Raw genomic sequence first — 25,576 nt, 5'->3', positions numbered from 1 at the left:
TTTTACCAGCACAAGGGGCAAAGTCAGAACCCTGCAAACATATCGTACGTTAATCATACGATAACCTATACTTATACAACATTTATTCGTTCTTTCAACGAAGTATGCTTCTGTTGCCTGGCGTAACTGTTCTAGAATCACATTGCACAGGGTAGAATCTATCAAGAATTGTGCTCTTAGATTAATCACTGGCTCTCCTTTGGAAACTAGAACTACTCTGCTCCTCAAATTTTTGAGTTGTCTAGTATTGAAGATTGCTGGAACTATCAACGAACTTTCATGACATTTAGATGTTTATTAAATCGTATCTGCCTTATATTCCTACAAAATTTCTTGCCTCTTTGCCCTAGATCATCTCCTAATTTGCAACACTCTAAGTTTCAGTTGCAATGGAGTATATATCTTCCAAGTCGAAGAACAAATCTTTTGAAATGAGGCTTAATGTTCCTTCAGAGCATCCCAACAATCGAACAACTTACTCCATTCTCACCTTATTGCAATATCTGTATACTCCCTCAAGAAACGTTACAAATCTTTGCTTGTATCTGTCTAATTTATACATCTATAGTCTGCAGTGTTGTAGTTGATATATATCATGTTTACATGATTGTATAGTGTTAATTCTCTGCTCAACTTGTATACAAAATTTCAAAGAGAATGGCGATAATTTAATTAGTTGAAAGGCCGGCAAATAAGCAGACCAAAAGACATTTTGTTAGGATGTCACGTGTGTATGAAGTAATTATATAATTAATTACTACACGTAACTGGACGGAATTCTAATAATTGGTCATCTCATCAAGATACCATGCCATCATCTCAAGCCTTTACAAAATGTTAAATTAGCTACTAAAGTTACTTGCCAGCAGATTAAATCAACAGTTATTCTGTTTACACTATACCATTTGCTAGTCTCGCATAGCCAGATTTTAACCCCACCCTCAACAAATTGTGTCCAGCATCAATCAGAACAAAATAATTATCAAAGTACTTATCTGGATAGGCAGGACAAGTGTGATGTAAGCAGTCCACTTTCTTATTGGTCCACAAAAAATTAATCCATACCCAGAATCAACTACACCGTAACTTCTTTCCAAAATTGATGAAAATATCACAAGAATGAGTGGTACCACCCAACATTTTAGCATTTGTATCGCATGGATCTTGCAACCAAAAGCTTCGTGCTTTCAATAGACTTCCGATCATCCAGCGAAGATTGAAGATGAAACATGTCCAGCAAGAGAACATGACCATGTATACAGATAACTATTAGCACTTCCTATAATGCAATGAGTTGCAACTTAGTATAAGATCATATATAAACAACAGGCTTAAACCAGCAGCAGCAACACAGAGCACAGATGGATTATCTATCACTGACTGCACACACTTCAAAAGGAAATTATATCGTCTTTCAAGTGATGAAACCCAAGAAAATTTGTTGCATGGCAGAAGACATCTTCCTTCACTATCCATGAATAACCAATTCAGGATGACAGAATTAAATGATTGTCTTGCAAAGACAACTAAAGTGGTTGAATAGACGTCAGGATCAAGATTGAACAATAGCAAGAAAGCATGTATTGCTGTACTGGATTGGTGAAATATCCAACTTTATCCAGTAGAAAACAGAAGCAGAAAAGATGGGAATGACATAGCACAACAGAAGTATATATCCTTCTCCCAGTTAAGCAATTACAGAGCGACTTCTCTCTAATTTATGAAAGAACTAATTGTTTCTAAACGTCTCACACTCTATCGTATTTTATAGGATACACTACACGCGCCTGCAGCTATACATAGACGTACATGACCGTTGCTATATATAGACTCACTCTCTAGCTCTAGGTGTAGATGCGGCACTGTTAGGCTAAGAAATCCTGTCGGAAGTCGAGCTGTAGCCTGTAGCCTGTAGACTGATTGTTGATCGGTTCAAGTAAACACTATTGAGTAAGATGCGCATGATCGAAGCCTGTACACATGTACGTTACGTAGTCAGGTCTCCAGTTTCATTCCAGCTGGAGTGCTCTGTGGTGATTCTTTACGAACGACCGCACTTCTGTAGAACGCTTTGCGCCAAGCTATCTGTTACACAATGCCCACACTCCACAATGCCTATGACTGCATACACCGCACAAACCAGAACAAACAATGGCAGATTCCCGTGGTGTATCCGGACAGGAGCTATTGTGACCTAAGACCCTGATATCACACTACATGCAGTACTGTATGTAGTTGTGTACTAAAAAATTCTCAGGAGTGGCGGGCGATGTCACAGTTGCCTTTCCCATATGCATGTAGTGGTGTTACCTTGACTCTCCACTCATGTTTACTAATACATGTGTAGACCTTGAACAGCTCGTCAAGTCGATCTAGTGTACATGTTGAACGTGTCATTGCACTACAAATCCCTATTCTTTAAATGCATTGACCTGCCAATATAATCATAATGTTATGTTAATTAATGCACGAGACTGGCTTAGCAGATGGGTTGGTTATTTTATTTGTATAGTCTGAAGGTCGGTTAGACAGCATGACACTCACAGATTATCATAACTGAATAAAAATTTTATCATATAAATTGCCAATTTTTGAATATATCCGTTGTATAGGATAGAACCAAAGTCATGCTACTTTTTTAAAGCTTGAATCAGACCTTACATCATCACTCATTCAATGCTGGTCGATTATCTTTTTTGCACTTCTGTGGCAATCAGGACATAACCACTAAATTTCCTCAAAGTACACGCCTAATTTTATATGTGTATACGTATACAACTGTTATATCAACAGGAATCACTACAAGCACTGGCGTAGCTTGGCATGGCTAGACCAGGCTATAGCCCATCATTTGTAAGTGTGGTCATAAAAATTGTGGACTAAATACGTGTGAGGACCAAAGCTGTATATAGTATATACACCACCCTTTCTCCGAGTTTGTATCTGCCACTGATTCTACCGTACCAATCAATTAGGAGACAATAAAAGTAGGCGTGCTCGGCGCATCGTGAAGTTTAGCCCCCCTCATTTCTAGAGGTCACGCTACGCCCCTGCTACAAGACGGTCTATCTAAGCTACTTTAAAGCTCAAACTTGTGAAATGAACGAAAATTTACTCGAATGGCATAGCAGCCTCATGGATATTAATAAACACTTTGTCACTCCAGAATAACATTTCCAGGTAGAAGTTTGTCTAGAATGCCACAATTTCTAAGGTAATTGTCAATACATGACCACCCAGCCTCTTCAAGTAAAAGAAACAGCGTTCCGAGGAACAATCCAAATCAAACATTTTACAGCATTATAGTGATCATAGTTTGACCATGTTTGTGCTATGGCCATGTGTAAAGGCAGCTGGTTTCTCATTAGGTAGTTGAAACCAATAATGAATTCAAGATAATTACAGTTTTCTAAACTCCACTGGCATAGTCTTTGCTAGTGGTTCACGCTCAGGCCACATCACCAATGGTTGCATGTACCTTCTTATACATGTAACATAAATCCGCTTCTCAAAGTGCAATATACTGTAGACTGATGGGAACTAAAGGAGTCGGACAAATCTACGTTAGAGATATGGATTTTCAACATTCACTTCATCACTGTCACTATGGATTGTTGAAACCAAAGTAGACTTGTCTGGTCACCAGGAGCAACAGATGTGGCTATGAAGTTGAAGGAGAGTCATCAGAGGTTGAAGGATGGTCATCGTCCAGTGTTACCTTATTTTCATCACTTTAAACGAACTTTCAGTAAAGACTTATTTGCCAACTGCTCCTCTTCCAAGACTTTTCTTGCCTCAGTAGCTAACATTCTGACTGAAGGCAGTCAATATAGTTTCCATCCTAACTTCCGGCAATATGAAGGTGAACAAGCTATATCTACAAACTAGGTCTTCAAGCAAAAATGCAAATCCTCAGATATGGTACCATCTGTTTCCAGTATGTAGCCTGGCACAATTCCTCTGCCATCACAAGTCTTCGTTTCTTAGATGCCAGGACTCACCCATATTGAAGCCTATGTTCTGCATTTAGCTCTTCTTTTCTTAATGCTGCCTATATGTACTCAAATAAGGACGGGATAAAACGTAAGCAGGGTACTGGGATCATTGTCTTTTCTCTATTTACAAATAATGATCACTGTAATGTACAGCCAACAGAAATTAAACAAGTACACATACAGTATATTTAGACCCACCATCACTACTTAGTAACTACATTTCCCAATATGCTGCTATAAAATCAACAAACAGAAATATTTGTCACTGAATCCCGATCAGAAAATACCACGTTTAGGTCTTCGTTCTGCGACTAACGATGAATTCCAAGTTCCTCCGCCACGTTAGAATATATTGGATTTGGTAAACGTTTACATGCCTCCAACAGCAGATTATCCATGTTCTCCACACCAGCTTGTTGAGACCTTTCATGGATAATTGCAGACAACTTATCACCATAACTCACTTTGTTATGACACAAAGCTTCAAGCTGATTGTGGTTAAAGTTCAATTTGAGTCCAAATGAATACCACTGAGATGTACCATGCCTAATAACAGCATCAAAAACTTGACTAGAAGGAACTGAAGCAGGTTGACCATAGGGTTGAACAACCAGCAAAGCACCAAGACTTTCTACAATCACCTTATCACCAACTACTTGTTTTACAGAAGCATTTGCTCCTTCTTCCTTTTCCTTCGCTTCTTTGATTTTTTCTTCAGAGTAGGTAGCAATTAGTTTCAGTTCTTTCCGGTCATCCAAATGTTGTCTACTCAGATATTCAGTCTGATATTCAGTGTCAGGACTGTCACTGTATAATATATCTCTCCAAAGAGACATGACAGTGTCCAGCAGGGAAACACATTTTTGTTCTGTTCCCTTACCTCCACGACACACAAAGTCAACAGAACGAACAGGATCTATCATGGCTACCAAACACTCAACCTGACCATAAACTGTATCACCTTGCAATAGGATCAGCCCATTCCTCCACAGCCTTGCTTCTGGGTCTATTGTTGTGCAAACCTTAGATTGAAACTTGCCAAATGTACATGGACTGAAAATGGTCATCTGACTGCTGCACACTTGACGTCGACCAACATGAACTGTCTTACTCTTACTGTCATCGCTCTCCCACATGGCAGACAGATCCTTATGAGGCAAGAGAGCTGGAAACATGTACATGTCGTCTCTGCCTTCCACTTTGAAGCAGAGACTAAGAGATTCATTTACAGCAAGGACTTTCTCCCAGTCAAGTTGAACATCAATCTGATGATCCCTCAAAAAACGGCAGATTGCCAGTTTTGCTTCTTCTCTTGTTACTGTGCCATCTTTCCTCTTTGACATGACATGCCAATTGAAATCCTCAGAAGCAATGATAGGACGGATGGCATATTGATGCACGCATGCAGGATTGAGAGCTGACACATCACCAACAACAGCAATCTAAACATAAACCATAACAATAAAATGCACACACACACACACACACACACACACACACACACACACACACACACACACACACACACCCTCCTCCTCCTGCATCGCTGCCCTAAAACAGTCATGCTATCCCTGTACGGAAAGTAAAATGGCAAAGTCCAAGGACTGTACATCCATGAAACTCCTGCCGCTGCGCTCTTTGTGCATAAGAAGCAAACTGAGAGACTTGCACAACCTCTGCAGTTATGCAAGAAAGAACCGAGTTTGGGTGACGCCATCAAGCCGACATCCCGGGCCCGTGCTCAAATGGTTATCCTCTGCGATGCCCTGCTTCTGCCGTAATACCTTGTCCTCATCGTTGTAAATCTTTTTTCGGGCATCTGATACGTCTTTAGAGTCAGAGGTAGCCAAACGGAGGCAAGCAACTACACACTACAGCGTACTGTGGCTGCCGCCATGTCACATCAGCAACACACACACACACACACACACACACACACACACACACACACACACACACACACACACACACACACACACACACACACACACACACACACTGGACAAAATGGATATGCCCTTCAGTACAGTACTATAGATAGCACCCACAGCCTATTTTTAGGTGGGGCCTCCAGCACTACTCAGAGTTTTAAGCCGTGCTGACGTACCCCTAGGTGCTTGGTCAGAGCATCGCATGGCACTGACTTTGGCACAGCCTCGGAACTGGACCTCAAGCCCACACTTGCCCGTCTGCTGTGTGATGTTCTGCCAAGGCAGTGGTCTTGTCCACCACAGTCAATGATCAGGTACTCATTTATACTCCTGAGTCGAGAGAGAAAATTGCGTGTGAGTTCCTTGCCTAAGGAAATTACGCCTGTGCCTAACCTGCACTTGAACTCATGACCCAAAGGTCCTGGATGTTTCCATTTTCCAAATGCGCTCTCTAACCAATTGAACTACAGACACATCACACACACACACACACACACACACACACACACACACACACACACGCTCACATACTAGTCCGTGGGCCAGGTCTCAGAAAGTGAAGTTGCATTGTACCCACTCTAAGACACAAGCTTCTTTATACCAAACGCTAGATGGTTCCAAATGCAACTGTATCCACTTGGCCCCCTTCAAAGGTGGTCCGATTGTTCGCAATTGTGTATTTCATTAATAACAGCGCCAACACTCTGGAACCCAAGGTCATAGCTTTGTTTTCGGATTCAGTAGAATTTCATCAACTGAATACGCAATATCTAACAACTGCGATGTATTTCGATAACAAATAGAATTGCAATTGTCTAATTGCAAACGCAAAGATATGGCTATATCTGACGATCATAACGTGTGCTGGGAGCGACATTGCTGTACTTGTGCTGGATGGGTTCTTGTCTAACAATCGCCGAAGGAGAATTATTTCGTTGCTGAGAGACAGTTAAAAGATATGAAAACTCTTGTTTTCGCTATGATAAATAAGTAAAAGCAGAAAATCTCGTCTCTGTATCGTAGCTACGCAGTTATATAGCATGTAGAGCTCTAGAGAGCTGTACTCGAGAAAAAAGCAACTGACCTAGAGTTTACAGCCAGGACTCAAAGTCAATTGCAACATTTTGGTAGTTGACTGCAGCAAAGGTGTAAATATTAATGCTACTCATCTAGCTATAGCAATGCAAATTTTTAATTAATGAATTAGTCAATTAAACAAGTCAAAGAAATAGGTTCACATCTCAGAGTCGGTCAGTATCTGTATCATTTGCACAGTCATCATCATCGTCTGCCATCTCGGAAATGGCAAGTCTGGTCGCAGTCAATATATACGTGATTGATTAATGACAGCTGTCGCAGTTTTTTCATCCGCAAACATTTGTGCATAGCAGGTAGAATGTACATAGCTGATTTCTGAAGCAGCAACTGGTAATCTACTCTTGCAGTAACAGTTAAAATTGCTACAGGGGCCTCGTCCATTTGACTGATATGGTTACAATCCAGCCATGACCATGGGGCTGGGATTGTTAGGTTAGGTTCCAGAGCGTGTTTGCAAATGTATGTCTGGTAATTAGCCCATATTAAAAATTAATATGTTGGTCCAAGGCACCTGTACTTGGAGACAACTTTTCACACACAGAAGTTTAGCACAGATCTTGTAGAAGGTCTTGCATGTATCTATAGCTTCGTTCACGAACACACAAGCATGTTAACTGTGTTGACTGTCTGTCAGGCCACAGTCAAGTCTTCGTCTAAACATTGCAAATAGCTTGCAATTTCAGGAACAGGCATATTGGGTCCATGCATGTCTTTCTAGTCCCAGTTTACAAAATCTCCGGTTGGTAAAAATATAGCTGTCCTTCAAAACGTTGACGAAAATGACGCTTCAATTTTGCAGTGCTGTTATCAGCCCTATATAGCAATATACCATTCTCGTCTAGCAGTGAGTTGTATTGAGAGCAAATGTCTGCCATTGTGCCTAGGAGATAGTCTGAGAAAAGCGTTAATGTTTTGTTTTAATTATAATTTGTTTTAAAAATCATCACAGTGCTTCGGAAGACTTCACAAATATTTGGTTATAGATTCAGTAGGTGAGTCTTCAAGGTATCGTAGGTTAGCTGGATTGGTAAAGTGCTTGTAGAATATGGATGATATCCCACATCTGATGCAATTGCATCGAAGACATCTAGAAAGATGCAGCAACCGTTTATCTTGTCCCAAAGTGATGGTTCTAACGAGTGCTTCTGGTTTATTATCTAGCTGTTGGTATTAGGAAAGCGGCTCTAGCTTTCAACGATTGCCTGGCATTTCTTGTCAATCTGACAGATGATGCAGAGTGAAAAGGTTATCTTCAGATTTCTTGCTCTAATCAGTTGACTGATTTTCTCATTTATAATGGTCTTTGGTGACATAGATGATCTAGAATCAGGTCTATCCGGTTTGTCAGTAAAATCAGTCTGAATAATGAAGATGTAGTTAGTAGTACCTGAAGAAATGTGCGGTACCATACTGTGCATACTGATTGGATACACTGCAATATATGCGTTCCTAATCTATCGCTTTGCATGCAGATACTGGCAATTGCGGGCATTCTGACATTCACGCACGGTTACACTCATGAGCAGTGATACACGCTTACTTATTTACTACAAATAGTGCTTGTCAATTACTTGCTAGTACTAGGTCGAGTGTACTTATTGTATCATGCTCGATGGCAGTATCCTATCGGTCCCGATTCCCAGTGTTCACAAACAAGGTTCCAAACGTTGCATCTCTGCTCTAGATACTCTTTGAAGAGACTGAGTATTCCAACTAACTTCTGAGAAAGACGTAAGTTTTCATGACTATTCGTACAACGGCAAATACAACTTAAGAACTGTTGTTGGCGGACCTTCCAATACCTCGTGGGATAAACGCTACAGGTACCGGCACCAGCCGTTATCTTCAACAGTCGAAGAAAATGTAGAGTACACAGTGCTGCACACGGTTAAAATAAGTATTACACAGCTATGAAAAGATCTAAGTCTAGCAATTGCACATATGATCTAGGATACTCAGCTTCTAGACTTGCATACTTGTGGTAATGCCCCATTACATCATAATTTCTGTACTACAGTTTCTATTAGATCATAAAACTCTAAAAGAAACAAGCCGACTTAGCTGACATTACAGTACCAATGCACTTACGCTAGCTATAGGTTAAAAACATAATTGCAGGTCAGAGGTTGACTATTGCCAAATGTGTAACATCCTGAAAATTCCCCAACCGCAGAAATAGTTTTTATCACACTTGAAACAATTGTCTATAAAAGTTTCTGTGGTCTCTAGAAGCGATGCTTTTCTACAGAAGAGCAACACGTGAAGTAACTAGCGAGCGTTAAGTAAACAATAAAAGATAGAGCAAACTAGAGTTTGGGATAAGTAGTTGATTGGTTTTATTAGAATTACGCTTTAGTTGTTAGAAAATGCATTTTCAATTGTGTGGGTACTACTGATTTGAGCAACGGCGAAGCTGACCTCTAAATCCATGATATCAGCGCTGTCAGTAGTAAAATACGCAACTGTGAGCGATCGGACAACTTTTGAAGTGGGGGACAAGTGGAAATTAGTTTCATCTGGCACCATCTATATTTCGGTATAGAGAAACTTGTGTCGTAGTGTGGGTACACAGGGAGTCGATTTCTGAGTGTCTCCTGAAACCTGGCCCACCGGAACACACACACACACACACACACACACACACACACACACACACACACACACACACACACACACACACACACACACACACAGATAGACAGACAGACAGACAGTAGGTAGAACGAAGCCCTATTGGCTTGGGTAGTTATTATTTAGTTGCTTTGCTTAGATGGTGTATAATAGCTCAATGTTTGAAAATATACAAGAGACAGACAGACAGACAGCCCAGACAGACAGACACACACACACACACCTCCTTCAATACTGTAAATCAACAAAATTTCGTACGCATCTAACTTTCTTAAATTTCATAAGCGTTCTCAGGTTTACTAAAGTTAAATGGCTACTAATTTTTGTCGCTCTCGGTTTCAGTAACACTTCACATAGTACATTACGTGTCACGTATACCACACAGACAGGCACCTCGTGAGATAGGACAAGTGTGCCTAAGCGTTTAGCAGATATTTACGCATGGTGCTGTGGTTTTGATTTGCTATTGATTTCGTGTTGATGTTCTGCACAGAAAAGTGGCTTTGTCCAACAAACTCACACTGCCAAATACCCTTCTCAAGACTGCTAGGCACTGTAAATGCACACTGAAGGTTCCACAACTTTGGCATATGAGCTCTAACTAGGTGTTGTTAGATCCAATGCCTATTGTTTCACATGTTGATGAGTGCATGAGGGGAATATGGAAGGCGAGTGACCCTGCCATGAGCTGGGTGTCGTAGTGTACATTCGTTGAGTACGTACGACTCCTGGTCACGCCGTGACGATCGAAAATGACTCGTGTCGTGAGTACAATTTTCTACTTCATCAATGGAACGCTTACAAAAGTTTGCTGCTTATGAAATGGGGAACTTGGACACTTATGAAAGTTTCCGCTTACAAATTTTGTTGATTTACAGTAACCAAAAAGCTGCTAGTCATCTCACCTCTCCTGATTCCTCCAGAAAACCAACTACCTTCTCTATAACCTTCTTCTCTTGTCCTGGACATGCTTCCTGCTCAATTCTCTCCATGAGTGTTTCAGTCTCCATGAATGGATCTTTCTGTGTCTTACGAAGAGCAGGAAGCAACTTGGACACAACTGGCTGACAAAGGCGAGGATACAGAGGAGCTGACTGTAACATAAATCTGTATTAGCAGGTAAATAAATCTAATACTGCATTAGTCTTATGATCACCTGCTGAATGCGCTGCTTCACATTGCAGAACAAATTCTTGAGTTGTCTCATTTCAGGAGAATCACTCTTCCTGCAGTCGAGAACCAAACAATCTTCAATGATGTTGATTTTGCCTATGAACAGCTCACAAATGAAGTCAACCACGCGACGTAACACATGCTGACCATCACGATAATAATCTCCTCGACTGGCCATTATCAACACTGTAGGTATAAACTTTCCATCCAAACTGGCTCTAAGGAATGAGAGCCAGTAGTGAAGTTCATCTCGCAACTCCTCATAGCTGCAGATTCGCCTTTCCTTTCCTCTCACTAGACTCACTAGCAAGATGAAAAGCGAGTTGAATGAAGAAAAGAAGAGGCCGAGTGTTTTGTGGAACTGCCTTTGATCTGCATAGTCCCACAATGAGACAAGACCCACTCTTGGAATATCGACTGTCATCACGTTGATACCAAGTTTGTATTTCTCTTCACTGTTTGGGTCATCTTCTTGATTCTCATTCGTAAAACGCCTCTCTAACCATCCTCGTTTGAGAGCCTCCATAAGTGTCGTCTTTCCGGTTCCGTCTGAACCGATGAAACACAACTTGATGGTTTCTAGTCTCACCGTGTCTTTGGCATAAAATATAGCAGTCCGTTGTTCATCCTGACAATACAATTAACCTATCAATTCTACACATGTACCACCATATCTCAACTATATGAATGTCTCACATTTGCTTTCTTCAGTCGTCTTCTCAGTTCACCGTCAGTCAGTTGGTACGGTCTTTTACCATTCTGACAACACAACACAAACAAATAAGTTAGGCAAGTTAATTGATAAGATAGTGCAAATATGAAATGACACTACAGCGACAGTAAATTCCAGTTTCCATAACACAGTTGATTTGGCCCAAAGTCTGACAAATCAACTGGTTGAAAGATATATAATGTAATTAAACATTTATGATAACTAGTAGCCTACAGATGGTACATCTTTGTCGCCTTGACTGCTGTATGTGTAAATGTACAATTCATCACTACTAAGTAATCTACTCCAAGCCTGAGTCTACTGTATGCATGCTATAATCTTGCTAAAAAATGTTGCATGGCCTTGTGTCTAACACGTATAACACAATCAACCTAAATGACTTCTTGTAAACTTAAGAGTGTCACACATAAAGTGATAAACCATTCACACCCAGATCACAAAAGTTAGCACACACAGAGCCAGTATGCTCTGTGTGTGCCAACAGTAACCATAAATTAATAATTTTCCACTTCATGAAAGACATGATTGCTGCAAGAGTGTCACATATAAAGATGAGCCGCAATTTTTTGCATCGATATGCTCCTCGGTCACTGCACCGACCTCGGGCAAAGTTGCAGTGGGGCTGTGTTTTATTATGATCTAAGAAAGCGTGTTAAGGCATCATACTGCTAAACAGCAGACTGACAGCACTTTCACACACAGGGTTAAGTTGGAGTTAAGCAGAGACACGCCCTAATATATGCAAAGACACGCCCTAGAGATCAATCACGCCAACGTACCAATGGCTTGTCCTTTTTGTGCTCCGCTATCGACGTTTGCTTTCCTATTGTCAAGCAGAAACTTCAAGCCATCGATGTATGCGCTCTACTAATTCTGCATCTAACTACCTGGTCCTATGTGTGAACACAAGTTGAGTGGAGTAGGGTTATCATACCTCTACCCAAGTTATCATAACCCAAGTTTACATTAACCCTGTGTGTGAAAGCGCTCTGAGATGTCAAATGATATTCAGAAAAAGTGTCCTCAAGTAGTTCAACTAGCTAATGCTTACACATAAAAGCAATTGCACAAAGATAGCAAAATACCCAATGCTTCAGTCCAAAGCTAGCCAATGCTTAGTAAGCAGTTCTTATATTAGTATGCTATACAACTATTCATGCATCACAGCACGTATGCTAAATGAAGTGCAGATCCAGCGTTTAAAACAAAATTGACTTATATAATCGGTGTTGTATATTAATGTGCAGTGTAAGCAGTTGCAGCCAATACAAATCCTTACTTCATTGCTGTCTATAGTACACATGACTGACAGAAGCAATTTTCAGAACTCACACTTTCTACATATTGTTGATCAGCTGGTTGTCATCACCAACCAACACCTACGTGTAATTGTGTATACCAATGCTTTCGAATCTTAACTAAACTAATTTCCAAAAATGCTTTCTGTGATACTACATCAACTGCTGTAATTTGATTCTCAGACAATTGGTACAATGTAACATTTAAAAGATAAACATTTATTAAAGGGTAACTGCAGCGCAAAAATAAAAAATATATTTTATGTTGGAAATTGATAGTTCTAGTTGCATACATGACAGGAAAAGTTTTAGATTTTTATGTTAAATATTCGTTGAGATATAGCAGGTCAAAGTTGCTTCCAGTTCTTCAAGTTCCGGTAATGCATTATAATGGGCGTGGTGCAGTGTGACCTCACAGAAGGGAGATGCCACGCTAGCGTGTATTGTAAACAAAGGAATCTGTGACGAAAGAATGTTCGATGTTGCGTGGATGCAGGATGCACCAATTCGCACAAGTCATACGCAATTGTGCTTCAATTTCTGAAGATCCCCAAGCTAAGAAAAAGTGGGAATCGCAAATAAGGAGGACAATTGCAGAGATGTGTGTGTCGTCCAGGTGACTACAACTGAGTACGACACGTCCTACTGAGTGGACAGGAGTCAGTAGTAGCCACTTTTAGCTCGATTGCTTCAAGATACGTACAGCCAGGTCTATTCAAGAACTTGGTCTGGGTTGTAGAAGAGCGAAATTGAGGCCACCATTTTCAACTACCTGCCTCTACACTTCAAGATTGCAGCATTCTGGAACCTTCGCAAAAGAAATGGAGAGTGTATTTGAGAAGCAGGAGGGTAAGGAAGACTCTTGTGCAGGACTAAAAGTACTGCAATAGCTAGGAGAGGTCAGACTCTAGATGAAAACCTAGATCATCATGTGTATTGAATGCAGTCGTACGCATTTAATACAGTATACTGTACAGTGACGTCAAACCTTGTGTCAACATGAATTCATCGTACGAACTTCAACTCATTTGTTCTCTTTCTCACAACAATAGAGTTTTGCATGAACTCACCGCTGTGCCACTATTGTGGCTAGTATTCAACACTATTATCATCCTTATTTGAGACAACCTCAAATACGATTTGACAGCACACGCACTCCACAAGAGTACGTATCCATGATCTCACAACGACAGCATTTGCACCTGTGATGGTTGTTTACTTACCCGGATGTGCATCGATTACATTTGCTACTGTACTCCTATTTCAGAGATCTACTTGCAATGATGACAGGCTATCGGGTAGCCTGTCCTCTTCCTCGTCCGCTTCCAAGGCAGCAGGCGATCTCAAAGTTTCAGAAACACTGTAGCTGAACTCGAACCTGTGTGGTCTAATCACTACAATGGCTCCCAGCAGATCTTCATCCTGTGATTCATGCGATAACAGAACGTCATCATCATGTAAAAACCTCCAGAGGCCTCTTCAGATTCTGCCGTCGCCTCTACCCAAGCAGCGTTGCCTTAGCTATGAAGATGTAGTCATATTTACAAGCCGCTGACTATACAGACGCACACGCGTCTCCCCTCTGTGACGTCACACTACACCACGCCCGTTCAAACAAGTTACCGAACTTGAACAACCAGAAGCAACTTTGACTTGCTATATCTCAGCAAAGACTTAACTTAAAGGGCTACTGCAGCAAAAATCAAAAATTATTTTTTGAGATAAATGAAAAGGTCTATATGTGTACTTTAGTAAAAAATAAAATTAGATTTTTTTGCGAATGTACTGAGAGAATGAGAGCAGTTGAATATTACTTCCGTTTTCCATTCCGGAATGGGGCGGATTAGCACATTGACGTCATTGGAGGCACCCTATCCATTGTTGTGATACTTGAGTATGGTGCAGCGGCGTGTTGCAGCAGGCTGTAACAACTCTAGTCAGTCTGGATTTACTGTATTTTGGTTTCTAAAAAAATCCACAGCTTCATAAAAAAAGTTTGGAAAAAGTTTGACGAACAAGAGATGGCTGGGAAGGTCCAACAGAGCGCAATGGAGTTTGCAGCTGTCACTTCAAAGAACACTGTTTTGAGAAAGAGTCCGACGTAGTACCAACCATTTTCGTGCATGGCAGGTTGATTCTGGAAATGTCTGCACACCGCAACCGCCTCGGAAGAAGAAGAGGCTTGGCTTCGAGAAGCAAGAAAGAGCTAGAGCAAGCGCAGTTGCTTGTTGACCACCAAAAAGAACAAATAAATAATCGTTTCACTTTCAGTTGTTGAAAGCTCTTGTTTCTGTTGAAGAAGAGAGGCTTGAACATTCACAAACTGAAATATCTTCGGAAAGTGAAAGTGACAATGCAACACTTATTATGATGATGGTTTACGCATTACTTATGTGCAGACGGCTGTAGCACTGTCGTTCCATATGCATGTTCTTGGCAATACTGATAGTACGCTGTTTGCAGTACAGTACCAATACGCCAAGACAGTTGGACAAAAACCATGCACTGCAAACTGGCAAGGTATTCTCTCATTCTGGAGAGACCTTCTGCGATTTCGTTGAAACACACACACACACACACACACACACACACACACACACACACACACACACACACACACACACACACACACACACACGCACACACACACACACACACACACACACACACACACACACACACACACACACCACTTGCCCAGTACTCATAATTAGTAACTGCAATCACACCTAGCAGAGACATTTCGTGTACAGCTGTCGGCAACTTCTGCTTCTGCACAATAGGACTGACCACGACAAGTCAGACAGCCGTTCACTGCATTCGTCAACATCAGCAGATGAGGGGAATTCATCAGTAGATGCACTGTCAGCGAGTGGCTTAAACATATATGGTTCCACAGATCCATTGTCTTCTGCTGCATTCAGATGACGATGTCAACGGACTGACATTGCCCTCCCACCTGCTCCAGTACTTTACTCAACGAAGAATCAGATGACGACGAATCCTCTGAATCGCTTTCTGAATCTCTACACGTAGCAAGGTCGCTCCAACGTGCCATTTCTGAACCACTTGCCATACTAATTAGTAGGTACGATGGCGCTACTCTGCCTCCACTGACGTCAGTGAGCTAACACTGCCCCATTCCGCAAATAGTATTGCAAAAGTAGCTTTGGACTGCTCTCATTCTCTTAAAACGTGTGCTAAAAATTTTATTATATTTTTCTAGACTACACACATGTAGATCTTTCATGTTAGCTTATAAATAATTTTCAATTTTTGCACTGCACTGGCTCTTTAAAGATCTAAAACACTTTTTCCTGTCATGTATGCAACTAGAACTATCAATTTTCAACACAAAAGAATTTTTGATTTTTGCATTGCAGTTACCCTTTAAAGCAAACATTAAATGTTTCTAATATACTGTTTACCTTATCTTTAGCATCTGCATTGATCTTCTTCTCCAAGAGACACTCGACTGCTTCGCGATGACCAAGTTGAGCAGCAAAGTGAAGTAGAGTGCGACCAGACTGCATGCACAACACAAAATCATCCCTCACACACATAATCAATAGTACTGTAAACTAGCTCTCACGCTCTCCTCTACTGATTGTCGAAACTGCTCTCCAATCTTTGTTGCAACATTCACTTCATTCCTACTACATGCAAACTGCAGCAGCTGACACACATTCTATTATCAACAATAAACAAAGAGAATCAAGGTCACATTAATTAATTAATCCATAGACAATACAAACAAACATAACCGCTGACTCTCTAACTGTAGAATAACAGTTACTCACCTGAAATGGAATATGTTCAACTGACTGCATGATTGAAAACATCCGACCAGCTATTGACATGTGACCACTTGTGAAAGCCAAATCAAATGGTCTGTTACCATCCTACCACATAGAATTGTAATGTGTCAGTAAGAATATTACAATATGACTTAACAAGGGTCCTGAGTCTGTTTAATATAATACACGAAACTTGCTGTGTAATCAGACATCAGTGCCAAGAGTTTATGAACAATACAGAGACGAGCAATGGTGCTACTGCTCATACAAATTAATAATTAATCGCATCTCACCCTTACAACTCAAACACACAAATATATTTACTCCTCCTAAAGTTGTTCAGTGACTACAACAGTAAACAACATACTGATAGCGTGACACTCAACACTAGAATTATGCTGCAGCCTCACATTCAACTTTCTCTAGCATATTAAAGGGGAACTCTCACCAAAATCAACCATCTCTCAGATAAAAGATTTCACTTCTTGACACAACCCATTGCAACCGTTTACTGCAAACATTTACCGTAACAGGGAAACAAAGCATTGGAATTTCCTGTGCGGGCATGTTTAGTACCCGTATGTATCGTCAGAGTAACTCAGATTGTTCATTGGCAAGGCAGACTGATACCTGTGTACTTTTCAAAGAAAGGATTGTGAGACATAGGGTAGCAAGTTGTGATTTATTGACTAAAGCAACCCGGGACCCTAAACTGTCATGCAAGTAGAGACTGTCAATACAACCATGGAGGCTCAAAAGGACCCTTTTTAGATTAGTTCATAGATCATATCTCAACACATTTTGGGTGCATTAGGAGCACTTGGCACAGTTAAAGCTACAATATTTACTTCCAAATGAGGACAGAGAGTAACTAACTCATACGGGGAATCGTCTGAACAACTCGAGGCCCATTCTCTGCTTTTGTCGCTAATTGGACAGCAAAATACCACATTTTCAATTTTAAAATTTAGTTATAACATAGGTTAAACAGTTCAGTAGCTACAAGATTGTTTTTGCAGGATTTGAACGACTCAGGCAGGGTCAAGAAATTTCATATGCATTTAATGTAATAAATAGTGACTTTCTTAGCATTACCTCTGTGTAGTGTACCATTACATAGTAAGACAACTCTGCTAAAGTAAACTCTCTAGATTTGTGTCATTCATGCCTTCATAGGTATGTCTATTACTTGTTACATAGTCAGCCAACTGACCCTACAACTGATGCTATACAGCTCTACTTCCTATGGGTAAGTTTCCATTGCATCTCTGTAGTATCTGCTGATCAGTCACAATTTGGCACTACAGTCGAACCTCGCTAATCCCAAACCTTACTAATCTGAATTACCTTTGGCAACCTTATCTAGATTTCAGCAAATGTGCATACCTGACTATCATAAATCCTGACTGTCAAATAAATTAGAAGTACAAGCAGTCGTTGCAGCTGTGTTCTTCACCACAAACATAACACATGTGTAAAGATGCGTAAATGTGCCAGTGGTCTGGGTGTCCAAGGCTACACGTTTTGGCATTTTTGCTAAAATCCAAACAACTTCACTAATCTGAACAAACTTTGGCACGGGGCTGTTCGGATTAGCAAGGTTCTACTGTACATAGACCTCTAGTTTCACAGACTATGCTCTAAAACTCTGCAAGGTTTTGCTCTAATAGCTCGTTCATACTAGTGCTTGCAACTGTGCCAGCACGGTGCGCCACAGTTTGGTTCGGCTTCACTTCGCAGTGTGAACGCCGGCTGAACTGAACCGAACCAAACCAAACTGTGTTGAGCTGGCTCACCTCAACCTACCTTGCCACCACAGTTCAGTTCGATTAAATTCAGCTTAGTCCGGTAGTCCAGTGGAAAATCGTCTCTGAGACTTCGGTGTTGTACATCTCACTGTGATGGACTGCTGAGATGCCAATTAAAACAGGGCAATCGCATCTTGTCTCGCAAGAATTACCCGGATATACACAGTTAGCTGAATACACGCCCACTTTCTTTGACCACGCACTCTCGGCACGCTTTCCGCCTTTGACAGTGTGAACGCAGGCCAACACGGTCAGCTGACGCGGTTCGGTTCGGTTTGGCTCGGCTCGGCTAGGCTATGTAACCATGCTAGTGTTTCGCACAAGTCATACGCAATTGTGCTTCGATTTCCGAAGATCCCCAAGCTAAGAAAAAACGGGAATCGCAAATAAGGAGGACAATTGCAGAGATGTGTGTGTCGTCCGGGTGACTACAACTGCGTACGACACATCCTACTGAGTGGACAGGAGTCAGTAGTAGCCACTTTTAGCTTGATTGCTTCAAGATACGTACAGCCAGGTCTATTCAAGAACTTGGTCTGGGTTGTAGAAGAGCAAAATTGAGGCCACCATTTTCAACTACCTGCCTCTACACTTCAAGATCGCAGCATTCTGGAACCTTCGCAAAAGAAATGGAGAGTGTATTTGAGAAGCAGGAGGGTAAGGAAGACTCTCGTGCAGGACTAAAAGAACTGCAATAGCTAGGAGAGGTCAGACTCTAGATGAACACCTAGATCATCACGTGTATTGAATGCAGTCGTACGCATTTAATACAGTATACTGTACAGTGAAGTCAAACCTTGTGTCAACGTGAATTCATCGTACGAACTTCAACTCATTTGTTCTCTTTCTCACAACAATAGAGTTTTGCATGAACTCACCGCTGTGCCACTATTGTTGCTAGTATTCGACACTATTATCGTCCTTATTTGAGACGACCTCAAATACGTTTTGACAGCACACGCACTCCACACGAGTACGTATCCATGATCTCACAATGACAGCATTTGCACCTGTGATGGTTGTTTACTTACCCGGATGTGCATCGATTACATTTGCTACTGTACTCCTACTTCAGAGATCTACTTGCAATGATGACAGGCTATCGGGTAGCCTGTCCTCTTCCTCGTCCGCTTCCAAGGCAGCAGACGATCTCAAAGCTTCAGAAACACTGTAGCTGAACTCGAACCTGTGTGGTCTAATCACTACAATGGCTCTCAGCAGATCTTCATCCTGTGATTCATGCGATAACAGAACGTTATCATCATGTAAAAACCTCCAGAGGCCTCTTCAGATTCTGCCGTTGCCTCTACCCAAGCAGCGTTGCCTTAGCTATGAAGATGTAGTCATATTTACAAGCCGCAGACTATACAGACGCACACGCGTCTCCCCTCTGTGACGTCACACTACACCACACCCGTTCAAACGAGTTACAAGAACTTGAACAACCAGAAGCAACTTTGACTTGCTATATCTCAGCAAAGACTTAACTGAAAGGGCTAGTGCAGCAAAAATCAAAAATTATTTTTTTGAGATAAATGAAAATATCTACAAATGTGTACTTTAGAAAAAAACAAAATTAGATTTTTTTTGCGAATGTACTGAGAGAATGAGAGCAGTTGAATATTACTTCCGTTTTCCATTCCGGAATGGGGTGAATTAGCACATTGACGTCATTGAAGGCACCCTATCCATTGTTGTGATACTTGAGTATGGTGCGGCGACGTGTTGCAGCAGGCTGCAACAACTCTAGTCAGTCTGGATTTAGTGTATTTCGGTTTCCAAAAAATCCACAGCTTCGTAAAAAAAGTTTGGAAAAAGTTTGACGAACAAGAGACGGCTGGGAAGGTCCAACAGAGCACAATGGAGTTTGCAGCTGTCACTTCAAAGAACACTGTTTTGAGAAAGAGTCTGTAGGCTATAGTCCGACGTAGTATCAACCATTTTCGTGCACGGCAGGTTGATTCTGAAAATGCCTGCACACCGCAACCGCCCCGGGAAGAAGAAGAGGCTTGGCTTCGAGAAGCGAGAAAGAGCTAGAGCAAGCGCAGTTGCTTGTTGACCACCGAAAAGAACAAATAAGTAATCGTTTCACTTTCAGTTGTTGGAAGCTCTTATTTCTGTCGAAGAAGAGAGGCTTGAACATTCACAAACTGAAATGTCTTCGGAAAGTGAAAGTGACAATGCAACACTTATTATGATGATGATTTACACATTACTTATGTGCAGACGGCTGTAGCACTGTCGTTCCATATGCATGTTCTTGGCGATACTGATAGTACGCTGTTGCAGTACAGTACCAATACGTCAAGACAGTTGGAACGAAAACCATGCACTGCAAACTGGCAAGGTATTCTCTCTTTCTGGAGAGACCTTCTGCAATTTCGTTGAAAAACACACACACACACACACACACACACACACACACACACACACACACACACACACACACACACACACACCACTTGCCCAGTACTCATAAGTAGTAACCGCAATCACACCTAGCAGAGACATTTCGTATACAGCTGTCGGCAACTTCTGCTTCTGCACAATAGGACTCACCACGACAAGTCAGACAGCCGTTCACTGCATTCGTCAACATCAGCAGATGAGGGGAATTCATCAGTAGATGCACTGTCAGCGAGTGGCTCAAACATATATGGTTCCACAGATCCATCGTCTTCTGCTGCATTCAGATGACGATGTCAACGGACTGACATTGCCCTCCCGCGTGCTCCAGCACTTCGCTCAACGAAGAATCAGATGACAACGAATCCTCTAAATCGCTTTCTGAATCTCTACACGTAGCAAGGTCGCTCCAACGTGCCATTTCTGAACCACTTGCCATACTAATTAGTAGGTATGATAGCGCTACTCTGCCTCTACTGACGTCAGTGAGCTAACACTGCCCCATTCCGCAAATAGTATTGCAAAAATAGCTTTGGACTGCTCTCATTCTCAATGCATGCTAAAATTTTTTATTATATTTTTTTTCTAGACTACACACATGTAGATCTTTTATTTTAGCTCAAAAAATAATTTTCAATTTTTGCACTGCACTGGCTCTTTAAAAATCTAAAACACTTTTTCCTGTCATGTATGCAACTAGAACTATCAATTTCCAACACAAAAGAATTTTTGATTTTTGCATTGCAGTTACCCTTTAAAGCAAACACTAAACGTTTCTAATACTGTTTACCTTATCTTTAGCATCTGCATTGACCTTCTTCTCCAAGAGACACTCGACTGCTTCGCGATGACCAAGTTGAGCAGCAAAGTGAAGTAGAGTGCGACCAGACTGCATGCACAACACAAAATCCTCCCTCACACACATAATCAACAGTACTGTAAACTAGCTCTCACGCTCTTCTCTACTGATTGTCGAAACTGCTCTCCAATCTTTGTTGCAACATCCACTTCATTCCTACTACATGCAAACTGCAGCAGCTGACACACATTCTATTATCAACAATAAACAAAGAGAATCAAGGTCACATTAATTAATTAATCCATAGACAATACAAACAAACATAACCGCTGACTCTCTAACTGTAGAATAACAGTTACTCACCTGAAATGGAATATGTTCAACTGACTGCATGATTGAAAACATCCGACCAGCTATTGACATGTGACCACTTGTGAAAGCCAAATCAAATGGTCTGTTACCATCCTACCACATAGAATTGTAATGTGTCAGTAAGAATATTACAATATGACTTAACAAGGGTCCTGAGTCTGTTTAATATAACACACGAAACTTGCTGTGTAATCAGACATCAGTGCCAAGAGTTTATGAACAATACAGAGACGAGCAATGGCGCTACTGCTCATACAAATTAATAATTAATCGCATCTCACCCTTACAACTCAAACACACAAATATATTTACTCCTCCTAAAGTTGTTCAGTGACTACAACAGTAAACAACATACTGATAGCGTGACACTCAACACTAGAATTATGCTGCAGTCTCACATTCAACTTTCTCTAGCATATTAAAGGGAAACTCTCACCAAATAGTGACTTTCTTAGCATTACCTCTGTGTAGTGTACCATTACATAGTAAGACAACTCTGCTAAAGTAAACTCTCTAGATTTGTGTCGTTCATGCCTTCATAGGTATGTCTATTACTTGTTACATAGTCAGCCAACTGACCCTACAACTGATGCTATACAGCTCTACTTCCTATGGGTAAGTTTCCATTGCATCTCTGTAGTATCTGCTGATCAGTCACAATTTGGCACTACAGTCGAACCTTGCTAATCCCAAACCTTACTAATCTGAATTACCTTTGGCAACCTCATCTAGATTTCAGCAAATGTGCATACCTGACTATCATAAATCCTGACTGTCAAATAAATTAGAAGTACAAGCAGTCGTTGCAGCTGTGTTCTTCACCATAAACATAACACATGTGTAAAGATGCGTAAATGTGCCAGTGGCCTGGGTGTCCAAGGCTACACGTTTTGGCATTTTTGCTAAAATCCAAACAACTTCACTAATCTGAACAAACTTTGGCACGGGGCTGTTCGGATTAGCAAGGTTCTACTGTACACAGACCTCTAGTTTCACAGACTATGCTCTAAAACTCTGCAAGGTTTTGCTCTAATAGCTCGTTCACACTAGTGCTTGCAACTGTGCCAGCACGGTGCACCACAGTTTGGTTCGGCTTCACTTCGCAGTGTGAACGCCGGCTGAACTGAACCAAACCAAACCAAACTGTGTTGAGCTGGCTCACCTCAACCTACCTTGCCACCACAGTTCAGTTCGATTAAATTCAGCTTAGTCCGGTAGTCCAGTGGAAAATCGTCTCTGAGACTTCGGTGTTGTACATCTCACTGTGATGGACTGCTGAGATGCCAATTAAAACAGGGCAATCGCATCTTGTCTCGCAAGAATTACCTGGATATATACAGTTAGCTGAATAAACGCCCACTTTCTTTGACCACGCACTCTCGGTACACTTTCCGCCTTTGGCAGTGTGAACGCAGGCCAACACGGTCAGCTGATGCGGTTCGGTTCGGTTTGGCTCGGCTAGGCTATGTAACCATGCTAGTGTGAACAGGCTATAAGTAACCTTCACAATGAAGAGACCACAACAATACAACCTTGAATAATTGTTTGTCAAGTCACCAGACTATAAAACTATATTCTCAACCTCTGTCTATACCCTGTCTACAAAAGCAACAAATAGACGAATATCAAATTAAGAATCAACAAATACCAAAACCATTGTCCAATGCATATGACTGGTGTGATAGTCCAGTTTAAATTATTATGATTTTAGAAATGCTCTTAGGTACTGTACATAAATATATACAAACCCGAACCACTTGGATTTGTTATAAGGCTTCATTTGCAATAGCGAAAATGTTAGACGTGTATCAAGCAACACAATTGTTTGACAGACAACTCACTATCTTGTACCATACATAATGATATGTAAGTATTGACTCAATAATGTCCTTACCAGAGTCACTATGGTTGGTATATATACGAATGCAACAGAAGCAATGGGTAAGCTTCGAATCTGCTTTTATCAAGGTTCGAAAAACCGGTCGCCAAGTCGCCATATGGCGATCTCTGTCACGGGAATGGCGAGTAGTCAAGGTTAGGAAGTCGAACGGTAAACCATGAGGAAGATACACTTTCCAGATTTCCCAGTTTAGTAGGAGCTTGAAAACTAGTACGGCGTAATCTAGGTACACCAAAACCTCAACTTTGCAGTCTACACGAATGTAAAATGTCCACCCCTGTTCCAGTGCAGAGCGATCCATATGCGCTGAAGCATGTGCACAAGGAATGGCACTTACCTGCACCTGGGAAACACTTATGTAATTAATTAATTAATTAAAGAAACCACACAATAGGCTCGATGCTGACTGACTTCCTGCACAATGGCATGCATTCAGCACTTACGAAAAACCTGCAGAAGTCAAAGCCAGAACAATTCAAGCCGAGATCGGCAAATACTAATATCCCCGGAAGCCAGCTACTAGTTTCTTGTCTCGGTGCCAACTAGATTTACTGGCTAGAGATCTGATATCAGACAATGCTCCTGCAAGTCTGCTTCCAGTAGCTGTGGGCGCAGACGGAAACTGCCTCTACAGGGCCATTTCTTTACTATTTGCGAGGCACAAAAAATGCCATCAAGAAATACGGCTTCGCTCTGTTCTTGAGCTCATGCTCAACAAAGACGATTACTTCAGTTGCTGCAAGAAACGCGCTGACAAGGTGTCAATGGAGTCTGGCTTCTCTCCTAGCGGCAGCCTCACAATCTATTTGTCTAGCTAGTGTTACTTCTGGTAAGAACCTCAAGTATGAGATAATGGTATGTGTGCTTGACGTCTGCACATGCTAAACAACTAATTCTTTAAAAACTCTGCTTGCATACAGTCTATCTGGCATTAATTGTGTGCCAGCTATATAGATTCTTGGGCAGTATTTGGTTCTGGACCAAGACATGTAAGAGGGCATGCATTAGGAAGTGGACGAAAGTGTCCATCACCAAGTCTTGACTGTCTTGACCTCTGCACGCGTTGAGTTGACGAGTTAAACTGTTTGTTGCTTTAGAACTGTTTGCATTACAATTGTTTAGTGTAGCAGACTGTTGGTCAGTTGGTCAGTTAATTCACTCTAAGATGTCCTAACAGTTGAGCCTAGATATTAATCTAGAGAATGAAGCGTATTCTGTGCCTACATGTTGTTACATTGCCGCATGATACTATTGAACTAGAATGAGTGTAACAAAGAGTAAGTAGATCTAATAAGCCTATCAAAGATACTGTTTGACTAATAACTTCTGAGCACCACAAGTAGGCGTGGCCCACAACATTATCAAGGGGTGTGCCATAATAAGAATTGCTTTGTCCACCAACATTTCTTAGGTTTTTTGAACCGTTTTATACTAGAACAGTGTATAACATGCAACACATACCTACATGTAACATGCAGTATTTGATTGTCACTGCACCTACCTTGTCTACAGCATCGGCATCAGCTTTGAAGGCCAACAGAAGATCAACCACATCACGACTGCCATCATGAGCAGCATTGTGAAGTAAAGTTCGTCCCAACTGCACCAACAATACAATAAAGGTCATGCAAAGTA

At 41.2% G+C, this 25,576-nt stretch overlaps 1 protein-coding gene across 3 annotated transcripts in view; it reads right to left on the bottom strand.

Moving 5' to 3' along the window:
- Nucleotides 1-4,095: 4,095 nt before the first annotated feature.
- The window catches only part of LOC134190042 (uncharacterized), a 29,204-nt gene continuing 7,723 nt past the window's right edge, over nt 4,096-25,576 (bottom strand). For 2 of the 3 annotated variants that reach the window (XM_062658464.1, XM_062658456.1), the window contains exons 7-17: nt 25,443-25,541; nt 22,033-22,134; nt 21,825-21,920; nt 21,661-21,759; nt 16,660-16,761; nt 16,452-16,547; nt 16,288-16,386; nt 11,525-11,587; nt 10,812-11,456; nt 10,561-10,749; nt 4,096-5,437 (exon numbers count right to left, since the gene is read on the bottom strand). In XM_062658464.1, coding sequence (XP_062514448.1) covers nt 4,307-5,437; nt 10,561-10,749; nt 10,812-11,456; nt 11,525-11,587; nt 16,288-16,386; nt 16,452-16,547; nt 16,660-16,761; nt 21,661-21,759; nt 21,825-21,920; nt 22,033-22,134; nt 25,443-25,541 — 2,721 coding nt within the window. In that variant the 3' untranslated portion in view covers nt 4,096-4,306. The remainder of the gene's footprint in view (nt 5,438-10,560; nt 10,750-10,811; nt 11,457-11,524; nt 11,588-16,287; nt 16,387-16,451; nt 16,548-16,659; nt 16,762-21,660; nt 21,760-21,824; nt 21,921-22,032; nt 22,135-25,442; nt 25,542-25,576) is intronic. The other variant, XM_062658472.1, reaches the window with a different exon arrangement.

Source organism: Corticium candelabrum, chromosome 1 (assembly GCF_963422355.1).
Source record: "Corticium candelabrum chromosome 1, ooCorCand1.1, whole genome shotgun sequence".
NCBI lineage: Eukaryota > Metazoa > Porifera > Homoscleromorpha > Homosclerophorida > Plakinidae > Corticium > Corticium candelabrum.
Note: the sequence above shows the minus strand (reverse complement) of the source record. Positions and strands in the feature narration are given on the sequence as shown.